The sequence below is a fragment of the Henckelia pumila genome, chromosome 1 (genome assembly GCF_033568475.1).
Source record: "Henckelia pumila isolate YLH828 chromosome 1, ASM3356847v2, whole genome shotgun sequence".
In the NCBI taxonomy this organism is placed as follows: domain Eukaryota; kingdom Viridiplantae; phylum Streptophyta; class Magnoliopsida; order Lamiales; family Gesneriaceae; genus Henckelia; species Henckelia pumila.
The window spans coordinates 88,991,697-89,009,605 of NC_133120.1; the positions used below are offsets into that span (position 1 = coordinate 88,991,697).

A 17,909-nucleotide genomic window follows, 5' to 3' on the forward strand; every position below is an offset into this window, starting at 1 on the left:
GTTTTTTAGTTTTAAAAAATTCAGCTTCCTTATAATCTTTATTTCAAAATTTTTAAATAATAAATAAATAAATAAATAAAAATCCGTCCAAAAAAAATAATAAATAAATAAAAAGAGTCCGAATCCAATTCCAGATGCCATAAGTTAACCGACATGTAACGGTAGGCCAGGTGCCACATCATTAATAAAAGCTTCCATCTCCAAAAAGGTTGCGGGAGCGAGAGAGAAAGAAAGAGGCACCGCCATTGATGTTGGTTTCTTTAATAATAAAGAAACTCCTTTTCTGATCGAGATACATCATCGGAGGAGCATCGGATTTTTTGGGTTGGGTTCGTAATTAGTTCATTTTGTATTTTGGTTTTGATCGTGATTTTCAATTTTAATTCATGCTAATTTGCTGTACTGTTTATGCTCTCTGAATTGGGCCACTTAATTTTTTATTTTATTTTTTCCAAAAAGCTCGGGTTTTGGAATTGTGCGCAGCTTTGTGTTTCTGTGTCCCTGATTGCAAAGGGATGCAAAACAATTCAAGGGTGTTGGGGCGTGTGAATGTGATTGATAATTGGGTTTTTTTTTTTCCTTTCATGCGTGCGAATGTTTTCTTCCTTTTCAAAACCGCACGTCCCCTGCATGTTATTTTGTTGGTAATTTTTTTCCTTGAAGATGGTGCGATGGTGCCAGTTATTCTCTGGATTGAAATTTGAGATTTAGTATATCTGTTTTGTAATGCTAGCTCTAGTGTTGGTATGCTTTCTCGGATCCAATCTGTTTAGAGTTATTTCTGTTCTTTTTCTTAATGGTTGGTTTGGGTATTTAGATAAAGTTTCATATGATTTGATTGCTAAGTTTGTCAGGCGATTTCCGGGTAGGGATATTCCTTGACAAACCGTGATCGGTTTTCGGGCTGTGGCTACTCTTGTTCGTAAAGTAATATATTTGATTTTTACAAATCGAAATGGTGCTATATATCAGTAAACTGTTGAAAAGTTCTTGTTTGCTTGTCTTATTTTATTTTACCAAATATGATAGCAAGAGAGTGTTTGGGCAAAATATGGAATTCCAGGTCCTTGTTCATGGTTTCACCACTTTCGTTTTAAATATAACGCTTGTAAATAATTTAATCATTATTTTCACTGTCCAGGATTCTTTTCTTGCTGCTCAATGGGTTATGCAAATGGAGTAGTAAGCGCTCAAGGGAGGCAACCACTGGTTTCCTTCGGGGTGATATCAGATGTCCAGTATGCTGACATCCCTGATGGCCGCTCATTCCTTGGCGTTCCACGCTATTACAGGCATAGCTTGCTTGTTTTGCAAAGAGCAGCAAAGAAATGGAATGAACAACAACTGAAGTTTGTAATTAATTTTGGGGATATTGTTGACGGCTTCTGCCCTAAGGACCAATCTCTTACTGCTGTCAATAAAATTGTCAACGAGTTTAGTATTTTCAATGGCCCTGTATATCACATGATTGGCAATCACTGTCTTTACAATCTCCCTCGTGAGAAGTTGCTTCCAATACTAAACATTCATAATCGTGAATGTCTTGCTTATTATGAGTTCTCTCCAATTCCTGAGTACCGATTTGTAGTGCTAGATGGTTATGATATCAGTGCAATAGGTTGGCCGAAGGATCATCCAAATACATTGAGGGCCTTGAATTTTCTGAAGGAGAGAAATCCAAATTCAGATAAGAATAGCCCGAATGGTCTTCTTGGTCTGGACCGAAGGTTCCTTATGTTCAATGGGGGAGTGGGGAAAGAGCAGATGGAATGGTTGGATCGTGTCCTTCAAGATGCGACCAAGGTAGACCAGAAGGTTATCATATGCTGCCATCTACCTTTGGATCCTGGAGCATCAAGCAATGAAGCACTTTTATGGAATTATATGGAAGTGATGGATTTGATACATCGATACAAATGCGTAAAGGTCTGTATTGCCGGTCACGACCACAAGGGCGGGCATTGTGTTGACACCCATGGTGTTCACCATCGAGTTCTTGAAGCAGCATTGGAATGCCCTCCCAGTACTAATTCATTTGGTCGTGTCGACCTTTTTCATGATAGATTGTTACTCTGTGGTACAGATAGAATGGGAACGACTGAAATGGTTTTCAGCTAGATAGACAGAAGAAATATCGACTTGTAACTTTAGTGTTGACATATTTCATCGGCAGTAAGTTTATTCTAAAAGATGCTGAAAGGTTCAAGATTGGTCCCTTTTACTTCTCCATTCTCCTTGTAAGATATTTTCATTTTTTCCTTGTGTACTGAGTAGTTTACCAACTTAATACACGAATGAAACATCATATGATATATTGTTTGTGCTTTTAGTTATATCAGATATAACTAATGGACTACCCTTAAAATTTCTAATAGATGAACACACTCCCAAAAGAGGGAAAACAGATGAATCAGTAGCCAATTAGCAAGTAAATGCATCTAGCTGGAGTTGACATCATGATCCATTTTGAATTAAAGGATGATTAATAACCTGGAATTCTTTATTCCCTTCCCTTTTCATCCCTAGAATTTCAAGAAAATAGCATAAGACATAATAAGAGACGAATGTATACAACATGATCGATAATTAACTTGCGCGCATAAAACTCCTTATAGTATTACCCAAACCTGAACTTCCAAAACTCCTTATATGTTATTCAAGAGCTAGATGAGTGTGAATTTCTCTAACCAAACATAAACCCCTTATATGTTATTCAAGAGCTAGATGAGTGTGAATTTCTCTAACCAAACATAACAGACTTTAAAACTTTTCAAATATTGCATCACTTAGTTTGCAAAGCTTTGGCCTTTCTCTTCTCCATGAAAAAGAAACCAAACAAGGATACGACAGAGAAAGCAGAGAAGCAGACTGAGGCAATATCCAGTGAAGTATGACGCCCTGAAATCGCCCTCACCTCAAACAAATTGCTGTTTTTCTTTGAATCCGTTGTTTGGCCGTAGGCTACCTCTTCGTCAGCAGAGTTACATGCATAAACCCTGATGAAATATGTTGCAGTAGGCACATCCCTTTGAACTATCCATGTTAAGGAATTGTTAGAAGCGTTCGTGTATGGCTGGACACCTATCTTGTGTTGACATGTCTTGTCTTTTTCTAAATCGTCCACTGTTTTCCTCCAACCACGATCTTTTTGGCTGATGGGGGCGTAGCATAGCTTGATCTTTACCGTCTTGTAAGTCGAATCTACGCCGGTTTGGAGGCTGGTGTTGAGTGCCCATGTGACTGTTATTTTGTCTTCTTCAGCTTTCAGAACTGCAAGGTTCAAATTTATGTGAATTGAGCAAGAGAAAACATGTTACTTGTGAAAGTATTGGGAAAAGGAGAGTTAATTGTTTTGGCTTTGGTGTGGATACAGTTGCCTTTCTTGCAAAAGCCTGAAAATTGATTTACATCTCATACCATACATGTTGCTCAACTGATTACACCATGTACTGAAAATTCTTGTTTAAGTTAGGATTAGTAAGACGACGATGGTTCGGAATCTTACCTTGTCCAGGATGCAGTGAAGCAGTGACGATCAAGGTTTGCTGAATGGAGGAGAACGTCATTGATCCGTTGGAAGCGGATGCAAGACAAGAGAAAACCAAGGAAGCTACAAGAAAAGCTTGAAGCGCCATTGATGACTTCTTGGTTATTAATTCAAGTTAACTATTAGCTCTTTGATTCCAATGAGAGGAAAAGTGTTGGACCTAATATACTTAGGCTTCATCTATATATCTATATCTATGTGTATATATATAACATCATTGAGAATATGTAATATTCTTGGAAAAAAAATTGTGTATGTATTTGTCTTGTTTTGGAGCTCAAGGGTGGCAGTTACTCCTAATGTAGGAGAACTAGTCAAGCTGTACCTAAATTACATCTTTAAGAGGATATATTTTTCATCAAATTAATTATTTGGATATATTATATTGAAGGGAATGGTAAAATGACTCTTAATAATGCTGAAGAGTTGGTTTTTTAAATGTTAATTCAATAATTTATGGATGGTTTATGATTTATGTGATTGGAATTTTGCTTAAAAGTTGGCTTTGCTTATGTAATTAGGATTTTCTTGGAGGGAATATATGGGAATTCTGAGAGATACATCATACATACAATGTTTAAATTGGTGCAATGAGTTTTGTCCCTCTTTGCATGGGAAAAAGCAAATTACTTCACTAGTGTGTGTATATAAATAATCTCACAATTGGAAATTCAAAAGTTGCCCAAATGCTTCGAAAATGGCTTCCTTTTCCTTCTTTTTTCTTTTTTTTTTAATGCTAATGGCAAGCCTGCCTTCCAACAAAATGTTTGGTGTTTGGTTCAATTAGTAGATATTAAATAATTGGGATATAGTTTTGTTTTCCCAACTTTTTTTTTCCTATATTAGTTGTGGTTAACTAAATTTTTTAATTTAGTTGTGGTATACTAATTTTTAATTTTCTGCTATTTTAGTTCAATTATTGATGTGACACTGAAAAATACTGATATAGCACTAAAAAAAAACTTATATAACATAAAAAATTGCTAGATTTGTTTGATGTTATATCCGTAATTTGATTAAAATAATCAAAAATTAAAAGTTAGCGTACCACAACTGAATTTTAAAACTTAGTATAATATTCATTCGTCTCAAATATATAAATTTGTGTGTTTTTTCAAACATTACGAAAATATTGGAAACTCCAAATTTAAGAAAAAAATGTTCTATTATTTAATTAATTCAAAAAATAGTTGGACGTTTTTTAAGACTTAATTATTAAAAATAGTAGTAAAAAATTAGAAAATCTTAAATATTTAGGACAATTGAAAAAAAAAAAGATAAAATTTATATAATTAAGACGGAGAATATATATTTTTATTAACTACAATTTGTGTATGAGAATATATTTTTTAAACCGTTTCTTCGAATTTTGTTTAAACAATTATTTACTCAAATTTTATAAACCCTTGTGCCTTGACATAGTCCAAACTCTCCAGGGCTCTACCTTCGCACGTGTGAACATTTTGGGCCAAGTATCACTTTGACTTTTCACGAGCCCATATTACTAACTGAATTATTTATTTTACTATGTATAACACTCCTATGAGACGGTCTTATCCATAAGATGGGTCAACTCTATCCATATTTATAATAATAAGTAATACTTTTGGCATAAATTGTAATATTTTTTAATGAATAACTCATATAAAAAAAGTCGTCTAAAAAAAATAACACTCGAGATCGTATCATAGAAATATTTGTCTTTTACCATTTACTAATACTTTTTTTGTTAGTCCAAATACAAAATCTAAAAAGGGGAAAAAAAGTTGTATATTTTTTTTAAAAAAAAAATGAATAGTAAACTTTGTAATGTTCGCAGAAGTAGTTTGCAATTTTTTAATAGATGAAAAACGAATACAATTATTTATATTTATCACATTTTGATGTTGATCAGAAGACTTGTAATTCATAATATGAGATCCTGAAATATGATTTAGATTTTAGATCAAAATCTATTTATATATATTGGGTACGAAGATCTTGAAATTGGGACAAAAATAAAATAGGTAAAATAAAATTAAATCATTAATTTGAAGAATAGATCGAATACTTTAACATGTTCTATTTTTTTTTTGACGTAGGAACCCGCAGCCGCTACCTTTCGGTGCGCTCTGGATAAACTCCCGGACTAACGCAATAGCTTGCAAACTACGCTAGTCAGGTAAACCACATTAGGCAAGCCCTGTGTGACAGGCTAGTCCAAGAAGGTGTTGGCAGGGAGAATCGAACTCCTAAACTATGGTCAAGAGTTCACCTACTCCACCAACTTGGACATTTGAACATGTTCTATTTATATGTATCTCGTGTGATAAGAAAATCTTGAATTTCGGACGAGTCTCGAAAATTCTAACAAAGCTCTCCACACTAAAAAAAAAAAAAAAATAATAATAATAATAATAATAATAATAATAATAATAAATCTCTGTAATCGACCATTTACTTAAACCACCCTTCATAGTACACACTTTATTATAAACGTACGAACTTTAGTTTTTTTAATTTCTCTCATATTTTCTTACCTAAAAGTCCAAAACTATGAAATGTACGAAAAAAATACTAATAATAAACACAACCCTTAAATCTTCAAGAAACAAGATCCAAGCAAAAAAATGAAAACATCACTTTCACTTTGTTCTCAAGAGATCTTGGACCGAGTAGCCTCATTTTGAAACTTAAAAACTCGAATTAGACCCCCAAAGTGTGCGATGTTTTGTTCTAAAAAATTGCTTTGCCATCCCCGAAATGATACAAAAACACACAAAAAGACACTAACCAAGGCCGGCATGATATGTTTAAATATAATCGCTAACATGCAATCCTCCAACCTCAATTTGCCAATCTCTTCTTGAATTTTCAGTCCAAATTAAACACACAATATAATTTCCTCCATGCGTACGTGCACTTTAGAAAAAATATGAGAACCGAGGCCATGGCTAGGAGATTCGATGGGCGCTTGCCCAATGAAGCTAGGCCATCCATTGGCCTTCAAAGGAAGCTAGTCGAGACGAGGAGCGATAACGATCGACGCAAGCCGGATCTGACTGATTTCATGAATGACATGTTCTTTGGCAAGGTAGACAGTACGGTCGTGGATAGCAAGACGTCGTATAATTTGACGGGTGGGAACGAGCAACGTAGAGCCCGTGATCACGCTGATCGTGACGTGGATGAGTTCGATTCGAGCACGAGAAGTGTGAGCAGTCGACGGACTCAAGAGTGGCTGGAAAAGGCTAAGGAAATGGTGGCTTCGTCGCCCGGGAGAGGGGCTGATCAGTCCCCGGCTCGACTCCTTGGCTCCCCTAGGTTTGGTATAACTCAAGGCCGGCTTTCGACTTCCGCAATTGAAAAGAGAGACCCTCTCTCTAGGTCTGCTAGAAGGTAAATTAATCATGCATATTATTCGATTAGATCCATGTAAAATATTTACTTATCGTATCAACAAATATATATTTACTCTGTACTTGAGAAATAAAATAATTTGATCAACCTATATGCTTTTATTTTTAATTTTGGTTTTCCAAAACTAAAGAAAATATTAAAAATGCAGGCACAGAGCAGTAGAAGGATACAGCGGGGAAATCCTCTCAAAAACAGCCCGGAACAGATCCGAAACTAAATTGGATCCTCCATCCGAAGAATTATCCCCTGCATCAGACATACAGAAGTGGCTCTCCAACAGCCTCAAGTTCCCCAACCCAAACTCCGAACCTACACTCTCCCCCGAACCTAACCCACCAAGCCCCACCAGCCCTCAGGCACCCCTACCTCCCCGCCAATCAATGCTCCGCAGATCCCGTTTCCAAACCGAACCCACTGCACCAGTGCCACACCCGATCCCAACCCCAACCACCCTTCCCTCCAATTCCAAACGACATTTCAAAATACAAAGTCCCTCTAATAACGGACAGACAACCATCTTGGACAACAATTTGCTATCCCCTCCGAAAAACCTCATCGAATCAGCTCACCGGAGATCGATTTCCTCTACCACGTGCACCGTTCCGGTGGCTGAGCCTTTGTCGTCGCCGCGGGATTTGGTGGAGTCGGTCCACAGGAGATCAGCATCTTCATCCTCCAGCAGAAATCGCAGAATCTTGGCAAGATCTATCGACGATGATGGGATATTCGAGGATGAAGAAACGAAAGGTCCGGATTTAAACCGTTTCTTGGATGAGCAAAGGGTGAAAATTGGCAAGATTTTAAGCGGAGAGATTGATGGAAAGGCCAAGATTGTTCTCTCTGGACCTTCTAACAGTTGAGTTTCTTTTGTTCAAGATTCATCATCTGATCCATCTCAACTAATTCCTTTTGAGTTTGAATTAATCTGCCCTCTTAACATTTCGAGCATGCTCAGTTTGAGTTTATAAGTTTTGCTACACTACAGCGCATCAAGTAGTTTACTAGTTGAATAAAGTAGTGTTTGAGAGAGTTTATACGAAGCACTTTTCAGCTTTTCTTTCACAAAATTTCAAATTTTTGTGAAAGAAAAGCTTATAAGTGCTTCTTAGAAGCTCTCCAAAACACTACCTAAGTTTGGTCTAACCGCGTAGTCAGAGACTAGAGAGATCTAGTATCAAACTCTACATGTTTTCGAAGAACCGACTTCATGTATTTTCGGTTGAGAAGCAGATTTTCATGCTTGGATTGACTTTTTCTTTGGCCATTTTCTGTTAGTTGATATCTGGTTTTGATTGTTTTAGGTACGAGCTCGATGGTGGCAGCAATATGCTACGCGTGGTTGTTGGAAAACGCAATGAGGACGTCTAATAAAAAAGGAGGAGATGGGAAAGGTAACAGTTCGGAATTTGTAGTGCCTGTGATGAATATAAGGAGAGGGAAAATGTGGAACCAGCGACAAGCGGCGTGGCTTTTTCATCATGTTAATCTTGATGCCAATGCTTTGCTGTTTTCCGATGAGGTGCTCCTGTACAGATGAGGCTCTTTTGAATTCCCCATTTTATTCATAGGAACATTTGTTTCTGATTCTTCTATTTGTTATTTTGTAGGTTGACTTGGAAACTTTAATGATGACAAAGAAACTGAGCATTCTTGTAGTAGGGGAGGATATCTTGAGGACAAATGGAGAGGTTCAGAATAGATCAAACATCCCTTACGTTCGATCCAATGCCTATATAAGAATGAACAAGCCTAACTTTTTTTATGTCTCATGTTTTACATGTTAAGGCTGGATCAGCTTGCACTATTCTTACAGACAATTACTGTGAGGATGCCTACGACCTACTTCAAACTCCAGTCTTGAAAAAACTTATGGTACACAAAATTATTAGCATTTCTTGAGTTGGTTTACTGCATACATGTCAGATTGAGTCTATGTTGTGTCTGGTTTTCATTTATTTTAGTGTCTTTGCGCGCAAGCGAGCGTGTGTGTGTGCGTGTGGTTTACAAGAAAGTTACTTGTATTTTCTTGAATAGCTTGCAGGCATTCTATTAGACACACAGAACTTAAGCACCTCCCCTAAGCTGTCAATGACCAGAGATGCTGAGGCAGTTCAGTTGCTGTCTGTCGGATCATCCCCAAATTACCGAAATACCCTTTTCGATCAATGTATGTCTTCATCATCATTTCTTGACTATCTATAAGGGCTAATCCAATGGGTGGCACTCGGGGTGGTGGTCTCTGCAGAGTCCTAATTTGTCGATTTTCTAGTCCTGTCCTGACTATAACAATGCCTGGAGACTCATGAACTAAATATCAAAATCTGTCTTTTAAACATTGCAGTGATGCAAGACCAAAGAGACATCAATTTCTTTGAAGTTCTGCGTCGCATATACGGGAAATCTCCCGGTGGAGGTAAGCTGATCTTGACCTTGAAAGGAAATTTCCTGAGAAAACATTGCCACATCCTAAATTTAATCATTTTTTTTCCCACTTCGCTCAAATGGTGCTTACAGGCAAGCTGGATAGCAGAGAACACACAGACCGTAAGACGCCGGGGAAGAACTCTGGCTATAAAGTGATGACACCAAGTGAGAAGAAACCTCAGAATGAAACAAATGAAGCAAAAGCCAAGAAGATCTTGGCTAGTCCAGGTAAATACATATTATCTTATTTTCACCTTTTTTTTCAAACGATCGATTTTAAGTTTTAACTCAGAATCCATTGTTGCTGCAAATAAAAAAAGGCTGATTGTATATACCTACATGATTTGTTCTCCGCAGGTAAACTTGCACCACCTCCTCTGCAGCCAACTGGGAAGGCGCCAGCAAAACCGGTCGACCCCCCTCGCGCGAAGAACAACAACTTCTTTGCGAAGCTGTTTGGATTTGGCTCAAGATCATAACATTGTAATGCTGGTTTCATTCAGATTACAACGCCTGAAGATATGGTTCTATACTTATTGGCAATAAATATATATAGGATCATCCTCCATATTTTAATTTCTCGGACCGTTTTCATTCGATATTTTTTCATTTGTTTTGGACCATGAAATAAATCGAGGCATCATGAGTTGATTGCTTGCATCGAACTGTCTCACCGCAACATGATGAGGCAGAATAACAATGATAAGTATTAAATTACCAAAATTAATTAAATTTGCACCTTCGAAATCTTGATTAATTGAATCTCCCGCGCGAGAGAGACGGAGTCCAAGGGGGCGGACCATCCTCAACTCCTCCTATCTTCTTCTTGCCCCTTGTTTTAATAAGAAAATTTTTATTTTTTTAAAATAATTTTAACATCTTGTCCCTTTTTATTTTAACATAAACCTCTCACAGTGCTATTAATTTTTTCAATACGGGGTTTTTTAATTTAATAATTTTTTTTAAAAAAAAAACAAATATAACCCACAAACACAATTGTTAAATAAAAAATGTTTTACTATTAATATTTATTTTAATAGTATTTTAAAAAAATTATTTCTATTGATAATAAATGTTTTTTTAATAAATATTGATAATAAATGTTATTCAAAGCAGCTTGAATCATTTTGACCATAATTCAACATACTTGCTCTAGCTTGTTTTTTTTTTTTATATATATTCATAATAAGAAACACAAAGATGCGGAATTCACAATGAAAGTATCTTTTAGCTGGCATATTAATTTTTTTAATACTATACATACATTTTCTCGACAGATAAATCAACCTTCTGTCGATTACAGACATCACATAACAAACATTTTGGCGAACTTTCATATAAATCCATCTCTACATGTACATATATATCAAATATTTATATATAAAGATTAATTAATAATATGATTGCTCAGTTTTCAAGATCAGATCACGAGTGAGAGAGAAAGAAAGAGAGAAAACATTTCATTTAATTTAAAACAACATATATATATTTATAATAATAATATTATTAAAGGGAAGATGGAGATGATTTGAAATAAATAATATAAAAATTTGAATTGCATAATATTATCCGATCTGTCATGTTCAATCATACCATCCAGCTGTTACAAACTTCCAACTTATGTAGAGAGGGCCACCTTACTTCCCATGTGCTTTGCCCCCAATCTTCATCCTAATCACTTTCCATTTTCAATTGCCCCATCTAGCTAGCTACCTATTCCATTTCACAATTATTCTTTTGGACCAGATACGGAATATATAAATATATATTTCATTTTTATTCAAAATTACTTATTATTAGTATTATTTCAAAAAAAATAAAATAGTAGTTGAAGTCGAAGTTGTGTGTGTGTGTGTTTTTTTTTTTTTTTTGGGTCCTTTTGAATTCAACTTTTCAAATGTTTATAAAACTTTATTGAAATGGCAAACCAAATTAAACCATGGACATTGAATTCAAAGGTAAATTTTTTAAAAAAATTTAGTCTCTATAGTCTATATTTATAATATATATCTAAATACAATCCATATTTTCAATACAAAAAAAAAAAAACAAAACAAAACAAAATTATACGTAAAACCCGAGTGAATCAACAATACAAATCGATGAGATGATTATATAATTTTTGAAAAATTATGCATCAAATTCACACATATATATATGTTCTTGTTGGCATTATATTACTCCACCTTCCAGGCGTACAGGAACAGACAAAATTCCGGCATCCCACATGAATCGGAGGACAAGCCGGAGCTCGATCTCCGGGCGGACGAGGATGAGGACGTGGACGATACGGTCGGCTTGAAAACGAACGACGCGTGGCGTAAACCGGGGATGAAAAGCCAATCATGAACATCCCACAACACTTCAATCTTCCCCTTGTTTACAAGAACCGATTCATTCCCTCTGAACTTCCACTGCAGATGCTTCACGTGTATAACCAAATCGCCATCGATCCTAATCTCCATCTCCGGACCCACCCCGTTGTTCTTGCACTCGATCGAAATCTCATGTGCACTCCCCTTGTCGTGAAACTTAACTCTCGTAAGAAACTTCTTCTTACCAAAAATATGCTCTTTTCTCGAAACTAAAATGGGGTCGATGAGAGCAGGTCTGCATCTCGTCTTTCTGTAAGCTTCCTTCTTCAAATTCCCCAGAACTAGAACCACCTCTTCATCGCAAACAACCGCTACGTAATAATCCGAACTCGGCTCTGTTTCGCCATTGAATCTTGCTGATTTGAGATCCCAGAAAACGTCGACTGGTTTGCCGTCTACCACGAACTGTTTCGACCCTTGTTTCTTCCAAAAATACCATGTTTTGAGCTCGATTTTGCAGCTGTACTGGCTGTCGAGCTCTGGGCCTTGTACTGATATAGACAAGCCATGGAGTAGCAAATTCTTGCACCATGTTACGGTGATCAAACGACATTGATCGGCTATTTTGGTCCGGTATACGGACATGAAAAGATTCTGGCCTGATCTGGTGATTGCATTAGGATCATCTGTTAACTTCTCTCCCGATGAAAAACAAGCTGGGATTCCTAATTGTTCATGCAACATATCAGATTAATGTGGGCAGAGCCCTTTTTTGGAAGATTTTTCCAGCTGAAATTGAAATTCTTGATCAATAGAAATGATGAGTTTGTTGAGTGGATGTAGTAGCTAGAGAAAAAGAGGTGGAAATCTCAGTTACTTGGATGTACGAATATTGCGAGTCATAGATGTGATGCCAGAAGTTTTATTGGCTGCATTAATTGAACACAGGAATAAAATATATGTGCTCCAAACTGGCAGATAAAAATCAAGTGTGTGAAGAAATCAAGAATCAATCACTTATATACATGTCTATGTATATATATATGCACATATTCATGTGTGCGCGTGGATATAAACATACATACATTTAAAACATACATACAAATTACATATGCGTGCGCGGGGCACGTCACGGACATTTTATTATATGGGTCTATTTGTGCACGTTATATATGTACATCACTGATCAAAATTCAAAAATATCTACGCCAAGTCTAACAAGAAAAAAAAATCCGAAAAAACTCATGATATTTGTTTTTATAGAGGGAATATGTATATATATTAGATCTGAGTTTTTTTTTTGTGTGTGCTTATTATGTATCAGACAATTTATAGCATCAAAATATATATTCCGGAGAATAAGAGAACTAAATCAATAAAATACAATTCAACCGAATATGATCACTCATGTCATGTGTACAAACAATCATCATAACATGATAGAGGCAAGCATTAATATTATATATATATATATATATGAAGATATTATGTATATAATTAATTGGATGGTCATGTGTGTATTAGAAGCTGGTTTTCTAGCTATAATAAAAATATTGTTTCAATTCAAATGTTTCCAAGGGTTCTTGTCATTTTTTTGTATCCTTTTCAACCAGACCAACTTTATATTTTGTGAATCCAATATCGGTCTTATCATGTTATAGTTTAATTATTATTTTTTCAAAGAGGGCAAAAAAAAAAAAAAAAAAAAGGGGGGACCCATACATGATTAATTAGAAAGAAGAGTAGTAAAAAGATTGAAGGGGCTTTCCAATGGTGGGGACTGGGGCTTACTCGCTCCACTTGATTTATCTTTCCTGCTTCCTTTGAATTGATTGGAAATAGCACCAGCCTTGACGTACATGTGCAACTATTTTAGCCCTTCTTAATCATACATGCATATATAACTACACACATGCTTAAAAATATAATTAAATTATCCCTTAATTCATGTTATATATATACACACACATACAGTCGAATTTATGCATTAAATTTATTCATTGGGCGGATTAATCTTTAAATATTCACGATATACGGTACCTATATTTCCATCAAGAAAAAGCTCATCATGTATATGACACTGTCTCCAAGAATAATTTTGTGAATAGAGCTCCGACGTTGCAAATGTGAATCGGATCATGGATATAGATATGTAAAATTATATTATGGGATCTATTTATATGATTAAATTGTGTACATTTATGAAACACCGATAATTTTCTTCAATTGAAATGACCCGAGCAATGTATTAAATAAAGACCAAAAGTTGTCTACATGTTGGATGGTACAAATAGGGGTATAAATTAGCCGAGCAACTCGTGAGTAGCTCGGTCAAAACTCGACTCGAGCTCAAGCTCAAGCATATTATCGAATTCGAGTCGAGCTTTAAAACTATGTGATCAAGTAGCTCGCGAGCTACTCGATAAGCCACATATATATATATATATATAATATAAATAAATAAATAAATAAATAAATATAATATATTTATTTATTTATTATATTTATATATTTTATAATATATATAATATTATATTTATTTATTAATTAATATATTTTTAATTTATATATATATAATTTAAAAGCTCGAGCTCGAGTACTCGAACTACAAGCGAGCTCGAGCTCGAGCACATATTTTACTTCGAGATCGAGTAGTAAAATATTAGTCGAGCTCGAATAGTGTTCTACTCGAGCTCGGCTAGGCTCGATAACACCCCTATGTACAAATATTACAAGTTTGAATCCCTCTATGAGCCTTCCTCTAGAATTTCTAGACATGGTTTAATACTTTAATTTCCAGTTTTGTGCTTTTTAACCCTTCTTTTTAGGGAGTTTTGGATTGGATTGGAATTCTTTTTTACAACTAAAATAATTATCGTGTAATATTGGTATTTGAAACTTTTTAATTTATAATCATACTCTAATCTTAGCCAAATAATTAAACTTCTCTACAGCTGTAAATTTGAAACTGAACGAATTTTTATCATTTGAATGTGTAGATATAGAATCCAACATTAATTTGGAATATATATATATATATACATAGTCATTATAGCTGTCAGACGGGCCAACTCATGGCGGGCTGACCCGACCCACCAAAATCCACCTTTTGGCGGGTCGAGGGTGGGCCGACCCACTATTCCGACGGGCTGGAAATCCTCAACCCAACCCAAGGTGGGTTGGGGGTTAGGCGGGCCGGCCCGCGGGTTGGTTCATTACAAATAAAAATAAATAAAAATTATTATAATTAATTATAAATATCATTTCATAAATAAATATTAATAGAAACATATTAATAAAAATTTTAATTATTGATTTCATATATGTAAATTTTATGTAGTGACCCTTACCCGGATCACCTACTAAACAGAACTTAGGCATGCAATTAACTTAATTAAACAGATATCAGAATAAAACTGCGGAAACCATAAACATTATACAATCCCAAGTAAAGGAATCTGTAATTTATCCAAATAATATACAACCAAATCGAATAGCTGTATAAACCCAAACAACAGTAATAAAACCTAGACGAAGATCCAGCTGGCCAACCACTGACTAGCCCCTCCTGGATCCACCCTCCTCGTCCAATCGCAAACCTGCCCCATGGAATAGGGTGTCCAGAAACACAGAGTACGAGACGTGAGCATAAAACGCTCAGTACGAGAGTATGAGTATACATGCATGCAAAGTGAACTCCCTAAAAACTCGAGGTCAAGGATCAGATAACAGAGACAGACCGGGCCCTGGTATGTAGCACGCTGTGCCGTCGCTTCAGGAGGTGGCTCCCATACCGAGATAACCGTGGATACGCCGGACCCAAATCGATGGAAGTTCATCCACTAACAGGATAGGGTACAACCCTACTAACAGACATCTCGAAAGAGATACAGCAAGATGCAAATGAATGCAGCATAATATCATGGCATATAAATCATACAGTCACATAATACATGCATACTCAGTCAGGATATCTCGAACAGTACTTCCGTACCTCAAAACAGTGCAAGCTCTACCAACTCTAGGTTCACGCCTATAGTCAGCTCTACACTGCCAAATGATACTACTATCATTAAAGTGCTCTAAAGCCTTAACTAAGCTATTGCATACTCCTAAATATTTATAGGAAGCAAAAGTTATACCTTCGTCCGTCGTTAGCCCTTTGATGTCGATGCCTCCAGAACTTGGGCACAACTCCGCTACGACTACCGAACGCCTCGCCGGCCGCAGGGTCAAGCCTAAGAAGGCTAGAACAACTCGAATAGACTAGAAAGGAGAGGAAAACACTCGGAATTGGCAATTGGAAATGAAGCCTCGGCCCTCTATTTATAGACAACGATCGGAACTTCCGATCCTCGATCGGAACGTCCGATCCTGCCAACGGAGCTTTCGAAGATCCTGATCTGCCACGTGTCAAAATATCACTTGTTGAATCCGGATAGGGGTGATCGGAGCTTCCGGTCCTGATCGGAGCTTCCGATCTAACCACACGTCATGGATGACGTAATATCATCGGTGCCTCCGATCGCTCATCGGAGCTTCCGATCCTGTTCGGAGCTTCCGATCGTGCCTTCGGAGCTTTCGATCCGTCCGATACCCAATTTATTTAATTAGCATTAATCCTTTAATTACTCAATTAGGGTACGGGCTACTACATTCTCCCCCACTTAAGATATTTCGTCCTCGAAATCAGATCTTAAGTACTGAATGTAATACAGAAATCAGAAACATTCTTTATTCAAATCAAACGTTTACAGAGTTTGCAACTGAATACAACTTAAGAATGAAATCAAAACAACTCAGGATGGTCTTCACGCATCTTGTCCTCAAGCTCCCAAGTAGCTTCCTCAGTACCTCGGCGCTGCCACTGAACTAAAACCAAAGGAATGACTTTGTTCTGTAAAACCTTATCCTTATAATCCAGGATACGAATAGGTTTCTCAACATAGCTCAAATCCTTGCTCACTTGAACCTCAGACCTCTGCAGAATATGAGACTCATCCACCACATACCATCGCAACAGTGATACGTGAAACACGTCGTGAATACTGGAAAGATGCGGTGGCAAAGCTAGTCGATAAGCCAAATCGCCAATGCTTTCCAAGATCTCAAACGGACCGATAAACCTGGGAGACAACTTGCCCTTAAGGCCAAATCTGAGAATCTTGCGGAAAGGTGACACTCTCAGAAACACTTTCTCCCCGACCTCGAACTGCAAAGGCCTACGCTTGATATTAGCATAGCTGGCCTGACGATCCTGTGCAGTCTTAATCCGTTTCTTGATCTGATCAATAATGTCTATCGCCTGCTGGATAAACTCCGGTCCCTCAGCTTGTCTCTCCCCCACTTCTTCCCAGAAGAGTGGAGTACGACAACGTCGCCCGTACAACGCCTCAAAAGGTGCCATCCCAATACTAGTATGGTAGCTGTTGTTGTACGCGAACTCGATCAATGGCAAATGATCCTGCCAGGCTGAACCAAAATCCATGATGCACGCTCTAAGCATATCCTCCAAAGTACGGATAGTGCGCTCTGACTGACCATCAGTCTCCGGATGATAGGCAGTACTCAAACTGAGAGTAGTACCCATCGCACGCTGAACACTCCCCCAGAATCTAGAAGTGAACCTGGGGTTTCGATCGCTGACAATGCTCACAGGCACTCCGTGAAGTCGAACGATCTCCTGAATGTACAACCGAGCCATACGATCCACATTGTACTCTCGGCTATAGGCAATGAAATGCGCTGATTTGGTGAATCAGTCCACCACAACCCAGATAGCATCACAGTTCCTCGGGGATACCGGCAAATGGGTCACAAAGTCCATTGTGATAAACTGCCATTTCCATTCAGGAATAGGCAGACTGTGAAGCAATCCTCCAGGTCGTCGGTGCTCTGCCTTGACCTGTTGACACACCAAACATCTCGAAACAAACTGATAAACACTGCGTTTCATTCCCTTCCACCAGAAACGAGTACGTAGATCCTTGTACATCTTGTTGCTCCCAGGATGAATATTCAACTTAGTGCGATGTGCCTGAGACAAAATCTCCTCTCGCAACTCTTCATCCTGCGGAATCACAAGTCTACCAGACAAACACAGAAAACCATCTGACTGATAATGAAATCCAGACGAGCTACCCTCGTTAGCTAGACGAGCTAAACGCTGGGTCTTCGAATCAGACATCTGAGCATCTCGGATCCGCGAATACAAGGCTGGCTCA

The 17,909-nt window shown here is 37.2% G+C and overlaps 3 protein-coding genes across 7 annotated transcripts; 1 reads left to right on the forward strand and 2 right to left on the reverse strand.

Annotated features, from left to right (window-relative positions):
- The first annotated feature begins 176 nt into the window (after positions 1–176).
- On the forward strand, positions 177–3,537 carry LOC140874623 (manganese-dependent ADP-ribose/CDP-alcohol diphosphatase). 5 transcript variants are annotated; one of them, XR_012148178.1, is made up of 3 exons: positions 177–329; positions 1,142–2,237; positions 3,515–3,537. XR_012148178.1 is itself a non-coding variant. In XM_073277960.1 (2 exons), exon 2 carries the CDS (start codon positions 1,162–1,164, stop codon positions 2,116–2,118), a length of 957 nt encoding a protein of 318 aa, XP_073134061.1. In that variant the 5' UTR covers positions 177–324; positions 1,142–1,161; the 3' UTR covers positions 2,119–2,586. The 5 variants fall into 5 exon arrangements, 2 of the variants coding, with proteins under 2 accessions (XP_073134061.1, XP_073134060.1); XR_012148177.1 differs by having other exon boundaries at positions 3,522–3,531; XR_012148176.1 differs by lacking the exon at positions 3,515–3,537 and adding an exon at positions 3,473–3,495.
- LOC140874624 (high-affinity nitrate transporter 3.1-like) lies at positions 2,783–3,782 on the reverse strand. Its single transcript, XM_073277962.1, has 2 exons — positions 3,506–3,782; positions 2,783–3,270 (listed from the first exon to the last, which is right to left on the reverse strand). The coding sequence occupies exons 1-2, from the start codon at positions 3,633–3,635 to the stop codon at positions 2,783–2,785; spliced, it is 618 nt and encodes a 205-aa protein (XP_073134063.1). The 5' UTR covers positions 3,636–3,782.
- Positions 3,783–11,547: 7,765 nt separating this feature from the next.
- On the reverse strand, positions 11,548–13,546 carry LOC140867802 (uncharacterized). The gene is made up of 2 exons (XM_073272865.1): positions 13,477–13,546; positions 11,548–12,410 (listed from the first exon to the last, which is right to left on the reverse strand). Exons 1-2 carry the CDS (start codon positions 13,544–13,546, stop codon positions 11,548–11,550), a joined length of 933 nt encoding a protein of 310 aa, XP_073128966.1.
- Positions 13,547–17,909: the final 4,363 nt, after the last annotated feature.